Here is a 22,668-nt window from a genome sequence, read left to right on the forward strand (position 1 = left end):
AGAATAAATGAGACATTCTCCAACATTGTGCTATGTAGAAGTGACTAGTGGGACCAGGGAGGCCACTGTTAGGTCTCAGTTATTCACAATACACTTTACATCAACAATCTGGATAAGGAAACTAAATGTAATATTTCTATGTTTGCCAACAAAGAAGAAATTGAATGGGATTATGGGATACAAATAGGCTTAAAGATGAGTGAAATAAATTGAATACATTTTAGAATCAGTAAGGTAATAATGAGCTCTATAAAACTCTGGAATATTGCACTCAGTTCTGGTTGCCTCATTACTAGAAGGACAAGGGAGAGGGTGCAGAGGAGATGTACGAGGATGTTGCCTGAATTGGAGAATGCGTCATATAGGCAAGGTTTACAGAGCCGGGCCTATTCTCTTTGGACAAAAGAAGAAGCAATTTAACAGAGGTCTGCAAGATTATGAAAGGCAATAGATAGGGTGGACAGACAGGGATGAAAGTAGCAAACACCAGTGGACATCTGTACTAGGTGAGGGGAAGAAAGTTTAGGGGAGATGTCAGGAGGGGAGTGGGTGCCTGGAATGCTTTGCCAGGGATGGTAGTGGAGGGTGGTATGGACGTGGTTATTTGCATTTGTATATAGCACTATTTTTTAACTTCTGGTTGGATGCCAATTGTATTTCATTGGGCTTTGTATTTTACTTGGCACAAAGACAGTAAAGTTGAATCTAATCTAATAATAAAGACATTGAAAAGGTTCTTGGACAGGCACAAGGAAGCAAGAAAAAAATAAGGGGTCATGTATGAGATAGGGAAAGTTTAGTTTGTTGAGTAGGCTTATATAGGTCTCCACTACATCGTGGGTCGAAGGCTATATTGTACTGTAATTTTCTATGTTCCTTAGTATAAGAGTGAAGTATGATAAATGAGCAATGTTGACATAAAGAGAATCCTGGGCATCCTTGTACATATGTCATTGAATGCAAATACAGTATGGCAGGAAGTCATTAAGAAGATAAATGGCATATTAGTTTTCACTGTCAATGCTTTTGAATATACAAGAATCTCCTGGTATAATTGCCCTGGGGACTGGCTCATGAAAGCCAGGTTTCAGAACCAGGATTTGAGAAGGTGTTGAAGGCAAGATGGGTTCCCAAAGGGCCCTGGGAACTGAAGGCTTCCTCATCATGTCGGAGGAGGTTGATTCTGGGCTCAGGCTGCCAATGGATTGAACAGAACTGGAGTCTTTTGTGACTGCAGAGGCTGTGAGCGCCCAGTGACTCGGCAGAGACTCTTTCACTTCTCTCTCTCTGATTGTACTGAGCGCTGGGCAATGCTCATGGAAAATCTTTGTCCACCTCAAGGCAGACTAAAGGCAATTTCAAGTATAATGACATTTTTTTAAAATTAAATGACAATAAATAGTGTCTAAACTGAATTGTACAGACCCCTATTGAGACCACGCTTGGAGCATTGTGTGCAGTTGTGGTTTCGGAACCTAAGAAAGGATAAACATTCCATCAGGGAAGTGCAGGGAATGCTCACCAAACTGATTCCTATATAATGTCAGTACTGTCATTTAAAGAGAGATTACATGAGAATTTAAAGCAGTGGTTTTCAAAATTCCCCCATAAACTCACATTCCACTTTAAGCAATCCCGATGCTGTAAGTGCTCTGTGATTAGTAAGGGATTGCTTAAGGTGCTTTGTGAGTGGGAAGGGAAGGTTGAAAACCACTGTATTAATCGTACCTAAATGACTCGTTATGCGCATGGTTTCATCTCTCCAAAGGAAATGGACCAATGACAATTTTTCTCAAGCAAAATATTTCAGTTGCAATTGGGTCTAGAGCAGTGGTTCTCAACCTTCCCTTCCCACTCACATCCCACTTTAAGCAATCCCTTACTAATCACAGAACAAATATGGCAAAGGGAATGTGCGTTTAGGGGGGCACTGGCTTAAAGGAATGAGATTTTACCTAATAGAGTTGTACAGTTTGGAAACAGGCCCTTCAGCTCAACTCAGCCAAGATGCTTTGACAAACTAGTCTCATATCCCTCACCTGTGAACCTGTCAAAAGGTCAACTGTAGCTGCCTCTACCATTTCCTCTGGCAGCTTGTTCTGCTTACCCACCGTACTCGGTGTGATGAACTTCACCCTCAGGTCTTCCTTAAATTTTTACCCCTCTAATTTTTGACTCCCATGGGTGAAATTCTGTGACCATCCACCTTATCTATGCCACTCATGTTTTTATAAATATCGACAAGGCCAGCTTCCTCTGTCCCAGGGAAAAGAGTCCGAGTCTATCCAATCTTTCGTTACAACACAAACCAGGCAGTGCCAAAAACAATCTCGTGAATCTTTTCTACACCATCTCCAGTTTAATCACACCCTTCACATCCTGTTCCACATGCAGTCATGTACAGCTGCAACAAGACATTTCCAACTCTTGTGCTTCTTGTAAATTTAATTTTTTTAATTGTTTTTTTTTGGAAATACAGCGCAGTAACAGGCCCTTTCGGCCCATGAGCCTGTGCCACCCAAATACCCCAATCCACCTCCAACCCCTGTACATTTTGGAAGGTGGGAGGAAACCAGAACATCCTGAGGAAAACCCATGCAGACATGCGGAGAATGTACAATCTCCTTACAGATGGTACTGGATTCGAACCCAGATCACTGGCACTGTAACAGCATGGTGGTAACCACAATGCAAGCCTACTTATGTTGAAACTTTCACAATTCTGTTTGGTCTAGGGGTTATATATTTCCTGGCTTGGGGGGGTGGGAGAAGGGGTCCTGGAACAAGGGGGTCTCTGGAAATAGTGTGAAATATTTAGGACTAATTTAAACTAATCTGTTCTATCTTAACTTTCCCAATTTCATGCAACTTGGTTCATCTCTCAAATTTCCCTATTATATAAATCATATTAGCATGGTCAACAATTAGCAAACGAGTGAAAACAACTGCAGCTCTTACCTGTCGCGGAGGATGTGGTTCCTGGTAGCTCGGCAGGATCTTAAGGATGACACTTCCACTAACATTCTGGAGCATTTCTTGTAAGACCTTTGGATCATTTCCAACCTCTTTTCCATTCACCTCCTTAATGATGTCCCCAACATGAAGCAGGCCTTGTTGGTCGATCATGCCTCCGTGAAGAATCCGAGCAATTACAAGCTCACTGTTTTCAACCCGGAATGTCACACCCTGGAGAGAAGAAGTACTACGGCTCATTATCGAATGACAAGCTGCTCCACTTACAAGGGATTTCTTTGTTATCAGGGAACGAGAACATTTTGTGACAAATGTTATATTTAAATCAAAAATGAAAAGAGGCAAAGCAACACATTGAATATTTGATCTTTTCACACAAAAATAGTTGACTTAAAATACTATTCCATGTGCCCAACAGTAAAAGTCTGAAAATCTGGACTGCTCGGGGATTGGTTCAGTCTAGAATTTCTGGATTCTCGGCTGGTAATTTTAAAATTTAAACTTAAGGAGAATAAAGAAGAGATGAACGAGTAAGGTTTGATAGTTTGTTAACAAATCATTTTTTCTCATACAAATGCGAAGTACAAAAAAATTATTTGTTCATTTCCGCAACTTCTGTGCAGCTTACCCATGCACGCACACACATAAAAGCCCACTAAAGTTTAGACATTTGAGAGTTATCAAAAAGTCTGGATTCTCGGGTGGTCCAGATTTTTGGACTTTTACTGTATATATTAGCATTTAATCTGATGCCAAAACAAGCAATATTGCTTCTGCACCCAGGCCCAATCTAATTCTGCCAGTATTCTTATGGTTCCAAAATTACCACAATATACATTGATCGTCTACTTAAAGAAAAATTAAGTAAATGTTGGAGTAGAGTTTAATAGGCTGAGAGCCAACAAATGCTTATGGTGTAATTGAACTCTACAAGATTAACATGTTATCACACACAACTTCTGGGTTCCCCTGGATGAAGGAAGGACATTTTGGGAAGCAACAAAAAATTAATATTATTGAACTGTATGACATAAAAAGCAACAATTAAAAGAGAAATGTGACATGTATGGAATTACTTCTCCACTTACACCACTTCAGTAGGACTTCTGCTCCACTCACAGGTACTAATGGCAGAATTCTGTAAGAATTCTTTTGGGTTTTGTTGGATGGGATTGTTGCAATAATAAACATAAGTTGTTCAATTAATACTTTTGGCATTGAGTGTTAGTTACAAGACTCACACCTTAGAGAACTCAGCCATGGTACCTCCAGTGAGTATAGGGAAGGAAGGAAGATATGAAATAAAGGTGTACAATAATCAGGAGAACTTGGAAAAGGTAGGAGCATGGAGACTGGATGACAAATGGCGAGTAACAGTTTCTGACCAGTGGTTAGTTTGCAGTGAGACACTGAACCAGATAAGTTCTAGCAGTTAGATGTGAAATGCCTGAGCTGTCAAAAGTCACGACAGTAAATCTTTCATATATGACTTCATTCTGTAAATCTTCCCCTCACACAGCAATCACCAGATGCCTGAAACAGGCCAAGAATAATATTAATCGCTTTCCAAGAATGTTGCATTTCCTAAAATATTTCCGAAAGAATTATTTCACAAATCTGTAAAGGAATTGTTTGGAATGGGAAATATTCAGAAAATCTTTTTTTTGTGATAAATACTAAATAGGACTGATATAGAACCGTAAAACATTACAGCACAGAAACAAGCCCTTCGGCCCTTCTAGTCTGTGCCTAACTATTATTTTGCCTACTCCCACTGACCTGTACCTAGTCCATAGCCCTCCATACCCCTCCCATCCACGTACCTGTCCAAATTCTTCTTAAATATTAAAATTGAGCCCGCATTAACCACTTCAGCTGGAAACTTGTTCCACACTCCCAACACTCTCTGTGTGAATAAGTTCCCCCTAATGTTCCCCCTAAACTTTTTCCCTTTCATCCTTAACCCATATCCTCTGGTTTGTACCTCACCGACCCTCAGTGGAAAAAAAGCCTACCTACATTTATTCTGTCCAGACCCTCATAATTTTTTAATACCTCTATCAAATCTCCCTGAATTCTTCTACACTCCAAGGAATAAAGTTCTAACCTGTTTAACCTTTCCCTATAACTCAGTTCCTGAAGTCCGAGCAACATCCTAATTAATCTTCTCTCACTCTTTCATTCTTATTGGTGTCTTTCCTGTAGTTTTCTTCTTCAATTCATTACTTTGAAAAAAATTCCCTGTAGAACACAGTTAACTCTTTCATAAATTCAGGATACATTGTCCACTCACAGTGCAATTGCGAAAAGACTTTCCCTATCTTGAGATAATTCTCAAAATAGAGGAAAGCTGTTGATTGTTAATCAGTTAATAAAGTGGATTTGTCCCATCTTGACTTCTCCATTTTTGTTTTGTATCTTAGTAGATTCCAATTTCTGGACTCACTGTCTTCTTTCCCCCCCCCCCCCCGCCACCAATCAGGGAAAAACTTTAAACATGTGAAACTTGTAGGGTCTCACGCAGACCCTTTCCCAAAGGTGTATAAAGGTGGGATGAATACTCCATATGCTTTGAGTTGGGGCTCAGTGTAGAGAATGAGTTACTGAACTCTTTCCTTCTACCCCTCACTTCCTCTAGCATTATCAAGGCTAAAAAAAAAGAGAAACTGTTATATGGTTAATTGTTTGCTGTTTGTTTCATTACAGCACGGGCTGACTTTCACAGGGTTACAGGTCAATTAAATGTAATTGGGTGGCATAGAATTGTGGGCTGAAAGGGCTTGTTACCGTGCTGTATGTCTAAATTTAAACTTAAAATTCAAATTTAATTCTGTTGTCATTTCAGGTTTCTTGGATCTGCAGTTTTACAAAATGATACGTTTAATGTCCGTAGTTGATAAAAATCAATCTTATTGTATTTTGGATATCTGCTTTGCATTATGAACTTATGTCTTGATTAATAAGATTATATGTAACAAGATATAGGAGCAAGTCAGCCATTCAGGCCATCATGTTTTTTCTGCCATTCCATCATAAACTGATCCATTTTCCCCACTCCTCTGCCTTCTCTCCATAACCTTTGACACTCTGACTATTCTATCAATCTCTGATTGAAATATACCCAATGACCTGGCCTCCACAGCTGCCTGTAGCAGCAAATTCCAGAGGTTCACCACTCTCTGGCTAAGGAAATACCCCTGCATCTCTGTTTAAATGTACACCCTTCAATCTTGAATGAGACTCTGGAGAAAATATCTTCAAAATCGAAGAGTTTCAGTATCCAAAATGCAGTAAAACACCTTGCATCCAGCACCCATGGGGATTGTAGATGCAGGCTAGATGTATTTGTGAGTTGCTTGACAATATGTGTGGCATGATTGGCAAACTAACCAAGAAGCACGCCAATTTTTAAAAGTTCATATTTTTAATGTATTTATTTTCCTCATTTTTTTGCTGGTTGCTTGAATTCCAGAAAACGGAGTATGACAATCCTGTTATGCAACAGTCTACAATCAATTGAATTTCTGGAAATAAGAAGTGAACTGGATAAGAAGTGAACTGGAAATATTGATTGAACTCCAAATAATTATTCAAGGACCATATTTCTTTGTCCAAAAGAAGATGTTTTTCATCAGGCTAAGCTGGTAAGTTCAAATTGTTTCAGTGGCTTGGGCTATGGTTTCACTCCTGTAAATTCTGGGTTTATATTTACTAATGTACAAGGTCGCATGCATCATATGCACAGCGTGATATTCATTTACTAAAGTAAGATTTTTTTTCTGATCTTGTTAATGTTGGTGGAAGTAAATAAATACAATATATAGCAGAATATTCTCTCCCTCCAATGCAAGATTAAATTTGCATTTTATTAAGCAGACCAAAGCGATCTTTTTTTATACCTGAAAAAGTGAGGCAACATAGAACTTTAAAAGTTATTATTTCATGAAAATAAAATGCCTTTTTTTGAATTTACCCTTATACCATCTCTTGGCATATATTCTACCAGGATCATCTCAGTGTCTCAGCTTTTTTCTGGTCACATTATTATAGGAAGGATGTGGCAGCTATGGAGAGGATGCAGAGGAGAATCACCTGGATTGGAAAATACGTCTTATGAGGTGAGGTTAACAGAGTTCGGACTTTTCTCTTTGGAGTGAAGGATGAGAGGAGACTTAATGGAAGTCTACAAGATTCTGAGAGGCATAGATAAGATAAACAATCAGCACCTTTTTTTTTTCCAGGGCGGGAATGGCAAATTCCAGAGGAAATCTGAATAAAGTGAAGGAAGGAAAGTTTAGGGGAGACATTAGGGGGTAAGTTTTTTTTTTAAAAACACAGTGAGTTATGGTGCTTTGCCAGGGGTGGTGTTGAAGGACAAAACATTAGGGGCATTTAAGAGGCACTTAGACAGTCACATGGATGAAATAAAAATGGAGGGATATGAGGTAGGAAGGGTTTAGTAATTTTTGATAGGAACGATGTGGAGGGTCGAGAGTACTGTGTCGTAGTGTTCTGTGTTCTACATTCATTGCATACCAATGCTTGACAGCTTCACTACTGGTGTTTGTATGGAATGAAGTTGAGACGATACAACAGCAAGAAGGGCACAGATGATATAGAGTCTTTTTTACGTCTTATTAATCTGAGAGGATACAGGACAATAAGCATCTCTCTCAAACTGATTGGATATTTGATTAAAATTACAGAGCTAAAGGAGATTGAATGGAGGGATGTGATCATAAAAGCAGATTAACTTTTCTGTGTATTTTTCTAACACATTTTTCAACTAAATACAACAGCTGTTATCATTGCTTATCCTCATTGAGTGCAAATTTTAGTTTACATGTGTACGTTGAGTCAGTTTTTTTTGCACTACCAATAGGTGGTGATTCTGCCCCTCCCGCAAGGAAAAAAGAATCTCAGGGTTGTATGTGATGTCATGGATATACTCTGACAATAAAGCTGAAATCCAATAACCCACTCCATTCACTCATCTCACCTCTGACCTTTTACACCAATCACCCTAACCCCCAACCCTTCAATCATCTCAGGCTCTGATTCTAGCTCTCCAATCACCTGCCTGCTCGGTTCTCATCCTCTCCCTCAACCTCCCTCTCGCCCACCCAACGAAGAGCCAATCCAAAAGTGGACTCTAAGGGCCAAACCCCAATCCATCCTCTTCACACCTGCTCCTTGATCTACCCTTTACAGCAGCAAAACCAGGATGGGGGAAAAAAAAATCCAAAAAAAAGTCTCTTCCACATCAATTGAGGATAATTGACCTGAAACTTTAATTCTGTATCTCTCTTTATTGGTACCACTTGACCTGCTGAGTGCTTCCACCAATTTTTTTTTTTTGGTTTCAAAGAGATCTTTGACCTCATTCTGTCAAGACTCCCTCAATATTTAGTTGGAAGAAATTTCTGCTTATTTGGTGCAGATTCTTGAATGAAATATGATTTCGACCATCCAATATCTTTAATGTATTAAATACATACATATATAATGTATATTAAGCTAAATTATATCTGAATCTCTTTACCTACCAAATGTTCACCCTTGACCTTGCGAATCCCCACCATTCGGACTGCATCAGGTGGGATAGGCTGATTGTTGAATGTGGAGTCCATAAAAGACTCTGGACTTGGGGGTGGAGTTTCGTAGTTTTTGGAGGCAACTGAGTCATGAGCTTCTAGTAGAGACTGCGGGAAGAACAGATGAACTCAATTTTACAGACATTTGATCATTCATCTTTTACTAAAATATATCAACATCCAATCTTGAGATTAATTTCATCTGAAATATTATGCTTACATAAGCAAATGCTTCATGAAAACACAGCAAATGTTAAAAATCTGAAATAAAATAGGCACTTGCTCAGCAGATAAGGCAATGTTTCAAGGAGCAATACAGAATAAACCAGTGGGTCTAACCTTTTTCTTTTCACGTGAGTACCACTTTAAGTGTTTCCTATGCCATAGGTGATTAGTAAGGGAGTGCTTAAGGTAGTATGTGGGTGGAAAGAAAAAGTTTGTAAACCATTGTTTTAATCGTACCTCATTGACTTGTTATGTGCATGGTTTCATAACTCCAAAGGAAATGGGCCAATGACAATTTTTCTCAAGCATATTATTTCAGTAACATATTATTTCTAGAGCAGTGATTTTCAACATTCCCTTCCCACTCACATATGACCTTAAGGAATCCCTTACTAATCACAGAGCACCGATGGTATAGGGATTATTAAAGTGGGATGTGAGTGGAAAGAAAACACTTATTAAACATTTCAGATCATTCAACCTTGTATCCTGTCACAAGATCTTTGATTTTAATTCCTTTTGTGGGAGAATTGTTGTGGTTTGCAATGACTTATCCAGCTGGCAATCTTTTTTGTGACATCTAGATTTCACTGTGATAATTTCTCACTCGCTGAAGTTATATGTTTGCCATGCCCAGTTTGTGTCAAAGCTAAATCTATATTGTGAAACAATCTCAAGGCTCAAATTGGCACTGAACAAAAAAAAAAACAATGGTCTTCTCTGCATGCTAAATCGTCTTGATTTCAGGCCAGATGCTCAGAGGTATTTCGTGGAACAGAAGCCACCTTGTTTTACCATTCAGGGTAATCTGCTACCAGCCTCATCTCTTCTTTTGCCCCAGTTTTGGACAGTCCTCAATTTGCCAGTCTTTCAAAAATCCATCTACTTTTCCTTTAAACATGTCTTGCAATTCCCACCCTTCAATGCAGAAAGGAATTCCATGCAGGTCAATTTTGTTTCCACACTTTGTAACATTGTGCTCTCATTTGAGACTGACTTGAATGGAGAGTTCACACCAGGTGCTTGTCAAGATTCCGTTTAAATAAGATTGAATAAGATAACATTTTTTAACTGAGTTTGACACGAAACATCAACCCAAGAATTAGCCTAGCGTATCTCTCCTGAACAAGCACCCAATGACGCTATATCCTTTCTTAAATAGGAGAAACAGACCAGCTCCCTCCTTCAGGGAAGGAAGAAAGGCAGGGAACCAAGTAAATTGCTGTCAGTGTTCCTCTACAGATGTTCATGCTTGAATAGGCCCTCAATCGGCTGTGTTCAGTCCATAAGATTTTAATTCTGTTATCCAAGCACAGATGTCAGCTGTTTATCTTTGATGCAACAGGCTGGGACCCTCTTGCAGAAAAGATACACAATAATCCACAATTGCTAAGTGACCCAGCTGCTCATGAAGCAACAATTATTTTAATTTGCTGTTTTCAACTTAACATATCTTCATGAAAACATACCCCTTGCATCCAGCACCCATGGGGATTGTAGATGGACTATGGACTGATCTTTTGGACTGCAGAGTGTGATTATAAAGGATGGATTTCTGCTAAGAATTCTGTGCAACCTGTGGTACAGCGGAGTGCTGAATCCCGAATTGCTTGGAACTTTCAAGAACAAAGGGAGAATCCAGCTGTGAAGTGGCAGAGGGCAGCTGGAGAGCTGTATGAAATGCACATGCCTAATAAGTGAGGATACGTAAGTTTACTACATAGCAACATCAGTCACTGTTCTCCCCAAATGTTCAATATGATGTCCTTGGTTATCGGTTAAAGAATTGAATTTGGACATTGAACTTTGAGATTGAATTCCATGGACTGTGTTTTTGGACTGACTTACTTAACTGGGATTTTTCATTTTTTAAATTTTTAAAAAAATTTTCACACTATGAACCATATTGACCAAAATACACATAAACATTTCCCTCTTGAATATACAGTGTCATTTTCTCCCCTTTTTTCCCCCCCTCCCTTCCCTCCCTCCTTCCCACCCCCCTCCCCACCCACTCAACGTTCAACATATACGATACATTAAACCCATTAAACAATGTCATCACACAATGAAAATAAACAAGAAATTTGTGTCTTCTGCTTTTACACACTGGGTCAGTTCATTTCGTCTTCTCATTCTGTCATTTTAGGGGGTGGAGGTCCGCGGTAGGACTTCTCTGTTGTGTTCCATGTACGGTTCCCAAATTTGTTCGAATACTGTGATGTTATTTCTTAAATTATACGTTATTTTTTCCAATGGAATACATTTATTCATTTCTATGTACCATTGCTGTGTTCTTAGGCTATCTTCTGATTTCCAGGTTGACATAATACATTTTTTTGCTTCAGCTAAGGCTATGATAATAAATCTTTTTTGTGCTTCATCCAATTTGAGGCCTAGTTCTTTACTTCTTATATTACTTAGGAGAAAGATCTCTGGATTTTTTGGTATGTTGCTTTTTGTGATTTTATTTAATATCTGGTTTAGATCTTCCCAAAACTTTTCCACTTTCTCACATGCCCAAATTGCATGTACTGTTGTTCGCGTTTCCTTCTTACAGCGAAAACATCTATCTGATAATGTTGGGTCCCATTTATTTAATGTTTGTTGGAGGGGAGGGGGATGACACTGTGTATATTCAAGAGGGAAATGTTTATGTGTATTTTGGTCAATATGGTTCATAGTGTGAAAAATTTAAAAAAATCCTGTAGGCCATCTATACAAATTAAATTATCAGCCATTAATGAAGACATTACAAGACGACTTAGAACATTGGAAGGATTTTTGTTTTTGAGTATTGGGTACAGACTGCAATGGTCTGGGTTTTTCACATATACACTGTTTATAAATATATATCTGTATATTTGCTATAGCTACTTATAGTGGGATTAATTGTATTAAGACATTACATTGTTAACAGTCATTAATAAATATAGAGTTAAAATTTAACCCTTCTGAATTGTGTCTTCCGTTGTTGCTGGTTTGAGACGTAACAATTTCATTTACAGCTATTGCAACATGTCGATGAAACACTTAGAAATTAATTATACTTAACAGAAATTAAAAATGAGACTCATCTCAGTTCTGACTGAGGCTGAATGTGTAATAAAATCAGCAAATTTGTAAAATATCCCCATTTAACTATAATATTCGTAAATGATAAGAAATTATAATTTAATAGAATGTACTGCTGCATTAGTGGGTTATGGGATATTTCCTTTACGAATTCAGGGTGGCACGGAAGCAAAATACTGATGATAATTTAGGCTGCAAACTTGAGCTTGACTCAAAACAGATAAAAGATGCAAATTTATTGGCTCTAACCATGGTCAGTGCTGTGCTGTTACCTTAAAAACCAGTTTAGGAAACAATTTTTCTTTAACAAAACTACCTAGAATGTAAAAAAAAGCAGGTTGACTCACATTTCCAGAGGAATCAAGCGATACTGAAATATGGTAGGTCAAGATTATATATTTTATCAATACGTTTCAACTCTTCAGTAATCTTCCAGTGGAATTATACTTTTATAACTCTCCAGAAACACAGAGATTCATGTACTGCTCAAATCTCAGTACATCAGCTGAGGAATTACAATTGGGATAATCAAGGAAATCATGGAATAAGAAGCTGTCAATTGACATGGCCACCATGAAACACACAAGGCCCTTTCATATAGGGAAAAAGTCCAAATGTAAAGGCAGAGAACCTCCGCCAAAACATATAACCACGTACCTCTCTGAATGTGCGGAGGCTGTCTCCCAGCCACATAATCCAACCCCTCTTGGAGAGGGATAATCGCCGAAGTGATCTGATTCTCCAGCCGCGCTAAGCGGCTCTTTAGGGACGGGCAGGTGATGCCATCAGCCCGCGACCCATCTCCCCACTCTTCCCTCTCCCTCCGAGGCAGAGCAATGGCCGTCTTTCCTACCCATAATCCCCCACACCCCACAACTGGAACTGTTCTGGGAACTACAGAGCAGTTCCAGCTGCCTGGGGGATTATGGGTAGGGAAGATGGTCATTGCTCTGTCACGTTTTTAATGATGGTGGGGCTACGGCACCGTTGGATTCGGAGGGCACTACGAGGTGCCTCTGTATGTGAATGGGATGCTGGAGCAGACTTTTAAGGCTGCTGTCTGAAAGGTAAGTTCTTAGTTTTCCTTCCACTCCTGTAGCTGGCCTTAAGGTGGAGGCCTGACATGAAATGGCCTATAGTTTTCACTGATGTTCTTTAGGGAAGGAATTATCCTGATCCTCTTATTCTCGTCTAGTCAAGACTCAAGAGTCTACCACGGGCTGCCAAGTGACAACCTGGATATTTGGAGCATGGGCCAGGAGGGGTGAACCTGCCATTTTGCAAAGTATCTGCAGATTTAAAAAAGGCAAAAGTGAAATCCAGTTAGAGGTTGCTGGAAAAACACGAAGCATCCGCGGAAAGAACCCTTTGCTGGAACTGGGTCTCTGACTTGAAACATGCCACTCCCTCACCTGCTGCTTGTTTCCTACAGTTTCTGATATATCTCAGAGTTGCAGCATCTGCAGGGTTTTTGACTTTCATAGGAATCATTTTGCTCCTGATGAAGAAGGGATTATTAAAAAGAGGACGGTGTAGCCCTTAATCCTTAACGAATACTTTGTGCATTACAGCACTATCCTTCTGTTTTTCGTGCCTTGGGGTTCTCCTTCATTCTACATGTTCATTGTTCAGGCACTGGACTAATACCACAATACCATAATTAAGTTAAACGTCGGGAGATTTGAGAATGATGGTATTTATCATCTATATGGGTAAAATGGCCAATGTCAGAAGACATTAAACAAGATGAAAATGAGTCCAGTAAAAATATTGAATAATAATTTCCCTTACCTGAAAATGTGGCTCTTGGAGAATATGTGTGAGCTCTGCTGCGGTATCATTCTCCTTGGCGATGGGGATAATATCATCAATGATCTCCTTCACCAACTCCAAGTTGTTATCACGTACAGCCTCCAGCTTAGTGTCTTCCAGCTTGTCATGGGCCTCCAAGATTTAAAAAAAAATCAATTTAGCAATCATAAATATATGGAACATGACAGGAGGTGTGCAAAGTGAAATATTCACAGGAAATGTCCATTGTAGTGTTGCAGACATAGGAAAACTACATCTGGAAATATCGGCAGAAGAAAATCCATCCTCAGTTTTCATATAAATATTTAATTATGGTCCTAAATGTGTGCTTGATTTTAATGGTCATTTGTTTTAATATGACAAATTTACACCAAGCTTCTCTGCTTTTTAAAAAAAATTTAGATCGATTGCATCATAGCTAATGAGTGAACTGTCTGATTCAAACTGGACAAGACAGCTGTCCTCTTGCCTAAGGCAGGACATTCTGCACAAGAGCTATCAAGCACTCCTACTTAAGCAAAGACAGGAAAAGATCATCTGAGCTGCAATGTTAAGTCATCACGTACCTGGATGGGGAAAAAAACCCAACCAATTCCAAAGGCACAATGCCCTTGAATTCAAACATCACAGAACATTTCAAAGCTGAAATAACGTAAACTGACATCAATCTTACTTCTGCAGACATCAGTTGTGAAGGAGAAATTATCAGGGCAACACCATAGAATATACCGTTATCTAAATCACCCACTGTATATTTTCTTGAATATCCTAAATGCTTAACTCACTCAGATCCCCAATGTAAAGTACTACTGATGAGAACGCATTATAAAAGAACGCATGGAAGTATCCATGTAATATCAATTTGACATTCAAAATCCCAGACGATTCCTTTTTCTAAAATTAATTTGAATATTACTTTCTTGAATATTATTTGCTTAAATTGACAGTAGTTGTCAATCCAACAGGGACACAATAAGAGCACAATTATTAACTAATTTTATAATTTTTACAAGGAGCAAGATTTTAAAAAATGCGTAAAGACACGTAAGACAATCAGGATTGACATATAAAAACTGCAACTCAAAATACTTTAAAAATTACACTCAGTTTTACAGCTTATGAGGCAACTCGTTAGATTGTGAGGGTCTTGCTCTGGGAGAATTTTTTTTAAATACCTGAAATTTTCATCGGATCATTGATTTCCCTTGATTAAAGTGGAGAAGATTGCATACTGTTTCTGCAAATCACGAACAGCAACTCTGGTGTTCCCACATTAAATTATAACTTGCAGGAAAATCTTGAAACTGCTCTCCCCCATTCATTGAGGAATGATTCTGTTTGCTAATAATTACAATGTCATTTGCAGATCATAATTCAAGGCATGAACTATTTCTGGCTGAATGCATTCGTAAGTCATTGTTTTGTCCTTTCAGCACCCCCATTTATACACTGCAATCAGTTTAAATTCTTCACCCAAATGTTAATCATTCAAATACATTGATCCAGAAATCATAATCATTCACAGCAGGATTGCTCTGGGGATCCTTGGCAGCTTTAGCCGATGACCTTTAGCTCAGATGTTCAATTCTATTCTGGTTATCCCATTACTGGCACATGTGGGGTCTTTGGAAAGGGTGCAATATTCAAGATTACTTTATTGCCATGCAGTAAATATAGAAAATGCAACTTTACCCAAAATTTCTTTCTGCCTGCCATAAGGCAGACAGTTATGTTTTTTTACACAGCCGCCGCGTTCCGGAAATTATTCCCGAAATCCCGGACCAACAGTCTGTGTTTAAAAAAAATCGGAGTGGAAATGAGTGACTCCGTTCCCGTTCCGAAATTTTACCTGTGGCACCCCTAGACTTTATTGCGGATTGCCTGCAGTCTAAACTGAACTGTGGGCAGTCCACCATAATGGGCCAATGAATACGACGTGACGGGTGACACTGATCCACATCCAGCTGACCTAACTACTGCACCTCAGTGATATCCACTCTGGAATGGCCACTCTGGAAGGTGCATGTGAAAATTGACAGCAGAAAAACAACATTATTTATATGCAAAATAAACATAAATGAGTTGCCATTAGTACTGCCCAACGACGTTTACAGTAAGACAGAGAGAGCAGCATAAGGAAGTCCCTTCCGAGACACTGAGGGTCTGTACCTCCAGCACTCCTGCAGTCTCCGCAATGGCTCAGACCCGTTTGATCCATTGGCAACCCAGACTCCAGATCCAGCTCTGAAACAATGAGGAAGACTTCAGTGCCCGATGCCCTTGGAGCCACCATCTTTGGAGCCAACCCACAGTTAGAATTGGAAGTATTTGGAGGTGACAAGCAAGTTGGATAAAGGAGAAGTAGGGATGTTGTGGATTTGGATTTTCAGAAGGCTTTTGAAAAGGTGCCACACATGAGGCTACTTTAACAAGATAAGAACCCATGGTTTAACAGGAAACATATTAGCGTGGGTAGAGCATTGGCTGATTGGCAGGAAGCAGAGAGCTGGAATACAAGGATCATGTTCTCTTTGGCTACCAGTTGCTCGTGGCATTCCACAGAGGTTGGTGTTGAAGCTGCTTGTTTTCAATTTGTATATTAATGATTTGGATTGTGGAATTAATGGCTTTGTTGCTGAGTTTGCAGATGATACGAAAGTAGGTGGAGAAGCAGGTAGTGTTGTGGAAACACAGAGGCTGCAGATGAACTTAGATTTGGAGATGAACAGAGAAGTGGCAAATGAAATATAATGCCGTACAGTGTACAGTCATGTACTCTGGTAGAAAAAAACTGGCAGAGTATTTTTTTAAAAATGGAGAGTAAATTGAAAATACCCCGACGAAAAGTGAACTGGGAGTCCTTGTGTAGGATAGCAGGAGGGGAAATTTGGTGAAGAAGCCAAATGCAATGCTGGCATTCATTTCAATATACGAGCAGGGATGTGATGTTGATGCTTTATAAGGCACCGGTGAGACCTCACTTAGAGTATTGTACGCAGTTCTGGGCAATTCATTAGAAAACAAATGTGGTGATTTGGAGAGGGTTCAAAGGAGGTTCAGTAGGTTGATTCCGGGATTGAAAGAGTTATCATATGAGGAGCGTTTGACAGCTCTTAGCCAGTATTCATTGGAATTTAGGAGAATGAGCAGGGACCTCATTGAATCATTTTGAATGTTGAATGGTGTGGACAGAGGAGATGCAGAAAGGTTGTTTGACATGTTGGGAGAGTCTAGGATAACAAGGCACAACTTCAGGATTGAAGGGATCACGCTAAGAACAGAAATGCATAGAAATTTCTTCAGCCAGTGGGTGGTAAATCTAATGGAATTTGTTGCTGGAGGTGGTTGTGGAGGCCAGTTCATTGGGTGTATTTAAGACAGAGATTAATAGGTTCTTGATTAGCCAAAGCATCAAAGGTTATGGGGAGAAGGCCGGGCAGTGGAGCTGAGTGGGAAAATGGATCAGCTCATGATTAAATGGTGGGGGAAGACTCAATGGGCTGAATGGCCAATTTCTGCTCCTCTGTCTTACAGTTTCAGGATTTTAATTAAAAATAACGGGCCCTTCAACAAGTCATTTAAAGCCTGTATGGAGTATGGGCGTTAGGACCAGGCGGTTGGACCCTACGGAGAACCATTGTGTCTCTGCTCCCTGATCTCCCGGGTCCACGTCAGAGGCAACGTTGCCATTACAGCAACTCTGGCTGAGTCGCAACTATTTTTTTGCAGAAGAAATTTTACAGGACGCTGCCTGGATTAAAGGATTATGTGCTACAACAAAGTGAGGTTGAGTGGTTTTCTCGGGAGTGTTGGAGGTTGACAGAATATCTGATCCATTTATAAAACTGTGAGAGGTATCGATAAGGCAGGCAGTCAAAAATCAGGTTATAAATGTCAAATACAAGAGAATATGCTTTTAAGGTGATGTTGGATAAGAGCTGAAAGAAGATATGTGGGGAAGCTTTATCTTAAACACAGAGAGTGGTCGTGCCTGAAACAGAATGTCAGGAGTAGCAGTCGATGCAAAGATAATAGTAGCATTTAAGAGGCTAAATGCAGGGATTTGAGGAATATAATTCACAAGCACGTGAAGGGATGTACTTCAATTTTGGTATGGTGTTTGGTGTAGCCATCACTGGCTGAAGGTTCTTTTCTTGCACTGACTGTATTGTTCTATGTAATAATACTCACAAAAAACATATGGTACAGGTTGCACCTCTTTTATCCGGTGCTCTGTGGTCTGGCAACTCCCGTGGTCCGGCATGTTTGTATCTGCCGCCGTTAGTACAAACTCCTTACAGACAGTGTGGGACTTGAACCCTGGTCCCGATCACTGGTGCTGTAAAGGCATTGGTAGAGTTGGTGGTGAAGAAGGCAAATGCAATGCTGTCATTTGTTTTGGGAGGAATAGAATATAAATATAAATTTTTACATTTTAAATTTAAACATCCAGCACAGTAACAGGCCCTTCTGACTAACGAGCCTGTGCTACCCAATCGCACCCAATTAGCTGACAACCCCGGTACATTTTGGAGGATGGGAGAAAACAGGAGCACCCGGAAGAAATCCACCCAGATACAGGGAAAATGTACAAACTCCTTACGGACAGCGCTGGATTCACATCTGGGTCGCTGGCACTGTAACAGCGCTGTGCTAACTGCCTCGTCAGCCGTGATGCCAGAGATTTGATGTTTATAAGCTACTGGTGAGACCTTGTATGTGAGCAGTTTTGAGCTTCTCATTTAAAAAGCATGAGTTGACCTTGGAGACGGTTCAGAGGAGGTTCACAAGGATGATTACAGCAATGAAAGGATTATCATATGAGGAGCATTTGACAGCTCTTGGCTTGTACTTGTGGGAATTTAGAAGAATGAGCAGGGATCTCATTGAAACATTTTGAATGTTGAAAGGTATGGACAGGGTACTTTGATTATCCAAAATGGTTGGGACTGGGCCCATTTTGGATAAATGTTTTTACAGAGAACCAGTCATTTAAAACAAAAGCCCAGCAGCAACAACAAATCCCTTGTAACAGTGTTTATACAACAACTATCAACAAGGGAAGGCTTTTTAAGCATTAAAATAAAGTTTAATTCTCACCAAATAAATGTTGGCCACTGCCGATCACCAACACTTCCCCACCAAGGACCTACTCGTGTTGGGGGCCTGAGGGACCCGCTCTTGACTGGGAGCTCGATGTCCCCCACTGCTGCCTGGAGCCCAAGGTTCCCGCTGCTTCCAGGGCCGGGCACCCGAGGTCTGCTGCTGCGGCTGGGGCCGGGAGCCCAGAGTCCCCAGTTGGTTTGGCTCCAAAAAATTTTTAGATAACTGAGGATTTCGGAGAATCTGATTTCGGACAATCGGAGTTGTAGAAAGGTTGGCCCTCATGGTGGGAGAGTCCAGGAGGGCACAACTTTAGGATTAAAGGGCATCGGTTTAGAACAGGTTTGGAGAAATCAGCGGGGGGTGATGAATCTGTGGTATTTGTTGTCGCAGACGGTTGCAGTGGCCAATTCACTGGGTGCATTTAAGAGAGAGATTATAGGTTCTTGACTAGCCAGGGCATCAAAAGTTATGGGGAGAAGGCCGGGCAGTGGGGCTAAGTGGGGAAATGGATCAGCACATGATTGAATGATAGGACAGACTCGATGGGCTGAATAGCTCACTTCTGCTCCAGTCTTATGGTCTTAAAAAGGAACAGCAGTATGTATTTATATCCAAATTCTAGTGGTTAATTTCCCAACAATCTCGTCGATGAGTTGTTTTCAATTCAGATTTTCCAGAACTCATATGTAAGCTTGCTAAGTTGACGCCATGCTTAGTGTGTGGTGAAGGCCAGTTTCTTGGTGGCTGAGTCAGAACTACGTGGCATCCGTTATGAAACTAGTTTATCTTAACTATTGTTGAACAGCAATTCAAGAGTACATCTAGACCCAGAGGTCTTAAAACTAGAGCCAAAAATTTTTTTCACATCCAACGTGTGCTCCCATGATTCAACAGTGAATGCTCCACTAGGCCAAAAGGCTAAGGAAAATTAAAACCACAAACTTTTAACTATTCTAATGTTCTTTGTTCTAATTTTGAATGGGAGCTTTAGTGGTTTGTGATAAACATACAGTTATGTCCCCAAATGAACAAACTTCATGTTTACTGATTGGTAGGGAGGGGGAGACAAAGAGGAGTCGATGCCTTTATTGGCCTCAACTTACAATTGACTCTGCAGCCGATGATTCATTTTGTGCTGCCTTCGTCTGACGCAGATGCACCCTGCAAGTTAACTGGTGTGATGTGCTCACTTAACAAGCTTCTTGTTGCATTTCCATTAGTTCGTGTATTATTTTAAATTTTCAAGATAAATACCAACTATCTGAGTTGGTGATGCACCTTCAATAACTCCAAAAAGACTGAAGTTGAACGAACTGATAGGCTTTTATTAGCTTTAGAACAACAGCATGTCCATGCCGCTCTGCACTGGGAGATGTGGAATATTCTGGAGCCTGTGGGAGGAGCCCAAATGGGTGTGCCCAAACAGATAAGCATATACATGCAGTGGTTTACCGTGGGGTCTGCTCATTTTACCTTGAATGTTTGGCATTTAAATGGAAGCAAAATGCTAATTTTCTCTGAGATTTTACATCCAGATCATTGAGGTGATTAACTAATTGATGATAAATAATATTAGATTTCATCCGGGGGGGCTCCAGTTTCCTCCCACTGTTCAAAAAACGTTCTGGGGTTGTAGGTCATTTGGGTGTATGATAGTACAGATTCTATCACCAATGTGTATATGTACAGATTGTAGTGTAGGATGACTGTGATTGACTGAGAGCGTAGCCACGCCTACTGCCAGGTCTTAAAAGGTTGCTCCTAGCCAGATCAGGTCATTTTGGACTGGTTGACCTACGTGTGATACGCTCCAGTCTTCTAGTTAATAAAAGCCTTGGTTTGGATCAACAAATCTTTGGTTCTTTTAACGCGTTCTACAGGGTGTAATTGGGCGGCCAAAGCTTGTGAGCTGCAAGTCCTGTTGCCATGCTGCCTGTCTACATTTAAAATATACCAAAAAAATCAGCCAGAAATATAGGGAGACAAAATCACAAAAATCATATTTTACAAATCTTGCACATAATCACTTTGAAGAGAATTCAACTTTTGAAATTTAAGATCGTGGAACATCTTCTCACATTTTGTTATGTGTTGTCGTTTTAGATAGCCATGTACATTAAAAGGCATAGTTAATTTAATTTAGAGATAGAGCATGGCTATGGGCCCTTCCGACCCTCAAGCCCACCCCATCCAATGACATCCATGTGCCCAATTTACCTACTATTCTTTACGGCTCTGGGTAGAAACCACAGCACGGAGAGGAAATGCACATCGAGGAAACCTGCACGATCATGGGAAGAGTGTACAAAATGCTCACAGACAGCACTGGATTCAAACCCAGGTCACTGGCGCTGTAATAGTGTTGAACTAACCCCTACGCTAACCATACCACCCAATGCTGCTAGCACCACCCCATGACTGAATGGAATGCATTTTTAAATGAGTTCTTATCATTATAATTTGCAAATGACAACATCATATGGTATTTTAGTCGAGCAGAAGTTTTGAGTTTGCTCAGATTTCTACGCTGCACCTGGATCGCAGATGTCTCAATCTCATTCTCCCACTTCAGGAGCTCAATCCAGGATCCAGTGTTAAAATGCCAAGCTGGTGCTCCACATAACTTCCTTATTTACTTATATCAGAGCAGTTTAACTGATGCAAGGTTAGGAGCCAAGATAACAACAATGGAAGCTTAAATATTACAAAATAATTAATAAGAGGACAATTGAGCAAAGATTAATAGTAAGTTCTCTACCTCGAGATAGTTGGGAGAGGAAACTATATTCACCATGTTACTTAAATCCAGGTTACCGTAAAAGCACTTTCCAAAGCATTAATGAATTTAAAAAAAAGCAAACCAGGAGTATGTCATGATTAAAATTCCATCTTTGCCATGCGCTAATCCACAAAATATATTTATACGCCAACATTTGTCCCCGATCTCCCACCTGCTTTGCATGGCATCCCCAACAACAAGAGAAAGAGAAGTAAAAGGGAGTCCCTTCAGAGACACTGAGCATCCATGGATTCCCCTCCAATGCACCCTCAGGTTCTGCAGCCACACAGCCTCTTGTTTGATCCATTTGCAAGCCCGAGCTCCCAGATCTGAACATCTGATACAATCAGGAAGCTGCCTGCAGCTGAGGCCCGTTCGGGGTCCCTTCTTGTCCTCGGCACCCTCTCAAATCCTGGTCCTGAAACCTGGTTCCCACAAGCCAGTCTCCTGCAGCCTGGTGTGAGATTTCAGGCACTAAAGTCCCTCATCGGTCTTCTTCCCTGTAGGAGTGTCTCCCAGTCTTCTCCCTTCTCGGTCGGGGGGGGGGGGGGGGTTGTTCATACATTCTGATGCCATGCACCAGTCAACTGATTACTTCAGAGAGAACAACCCCTCGTGGACCTCTGCATGAGCATCTTGGGTGTGTCCCTTTGTGTTCCTATACATTTATAAAAACATCAACCCCTTTAACAGGCCAATTTAAGCCTGGTCAGAGCTAATGACATCACAACCAGGCAGTCAGATCCTGCAAAGGAACTCTGTTTCTCCGTACTGTTCTCTCCCAGGTCCACACCACTGCCAGCGCTGCCAATTTTGTCATAGAACCTGCTACGTCACAGACCAGCAGCAATAGAAATTCACCAAGACAGTGTTATTATCAAAATAATATTTCTATTATTAATTACTAATAATATTACACCTTATCTAACTTATATAAATTAACCTCCAACTATGTGTAAATAAACGTGTGTGTGTGTGTGTGTGTGTGTGTGTGTGTGTGTGTGTGTGTGTGTGTGTGAGAGAGAGAGAGAGAGCCAATACCATTACAGCTTAGGCAGAATTCTGGAAATTCATTTTAAAAGTTGATCTTAACATCCAGTGTTA

General features: G+C 40.3%; 1 protein-coding gene across 2 annotated transcripts in view; it reads right to left on the minus strand.

The window, feature by feature from the left end:
- Window positions 1-22,668, minus strand: part of mpp2b (MAGUK p55 scaffold protein 2b) — a 110,636-nt gene that overhangs the window by 35,880 nt on the left and 52,088 nt on the right. Inside the window, exons 1-4 of one of the 2 annotated variants that reach the window (XM_069904617.1) lie at window positions 17,871-18,012; window positions 13,659-13,811; window positions 8,520-8,675; window positions 2,959-3,186 (exon numbers count right to left, since the gene is read on the minus strand). In XM_069904617.1, the coding sequence (XP_069760718.1) occupies window positions 2,959-3,186; window positions 8,520-8,675; window positions 13,659-13,811; window positions 17,871-17,879 (546 nt within the window). In that variant the 5' untranslated portion in view covers window positions 17,880-18,012. Of the gene's footprint in view, window positions 1-2,958; window positions 3,187-8,519; window positions 8,676-13,658; window positions 13,812-17,870; window positions 18,013-22,668 lie in introns of those variants that run through there. The other variant, XM_069904618.1, reaches the window with a different exon arrangement.

This window comes from Narcine bancroftii, chromosome 12 (genome assembly GCF_036971445.1).
Source record: "Narcine bancroftii isolate sNarBan1 chromosome 12, sNarBan1.hap1, whole genome shotgun sequence".
NCBI lineage: Eukaryota > Metazoa > Chordata > Chondrichthyes > Torpediniformes > Narcinidae > Narcine > Narcine bancroftii.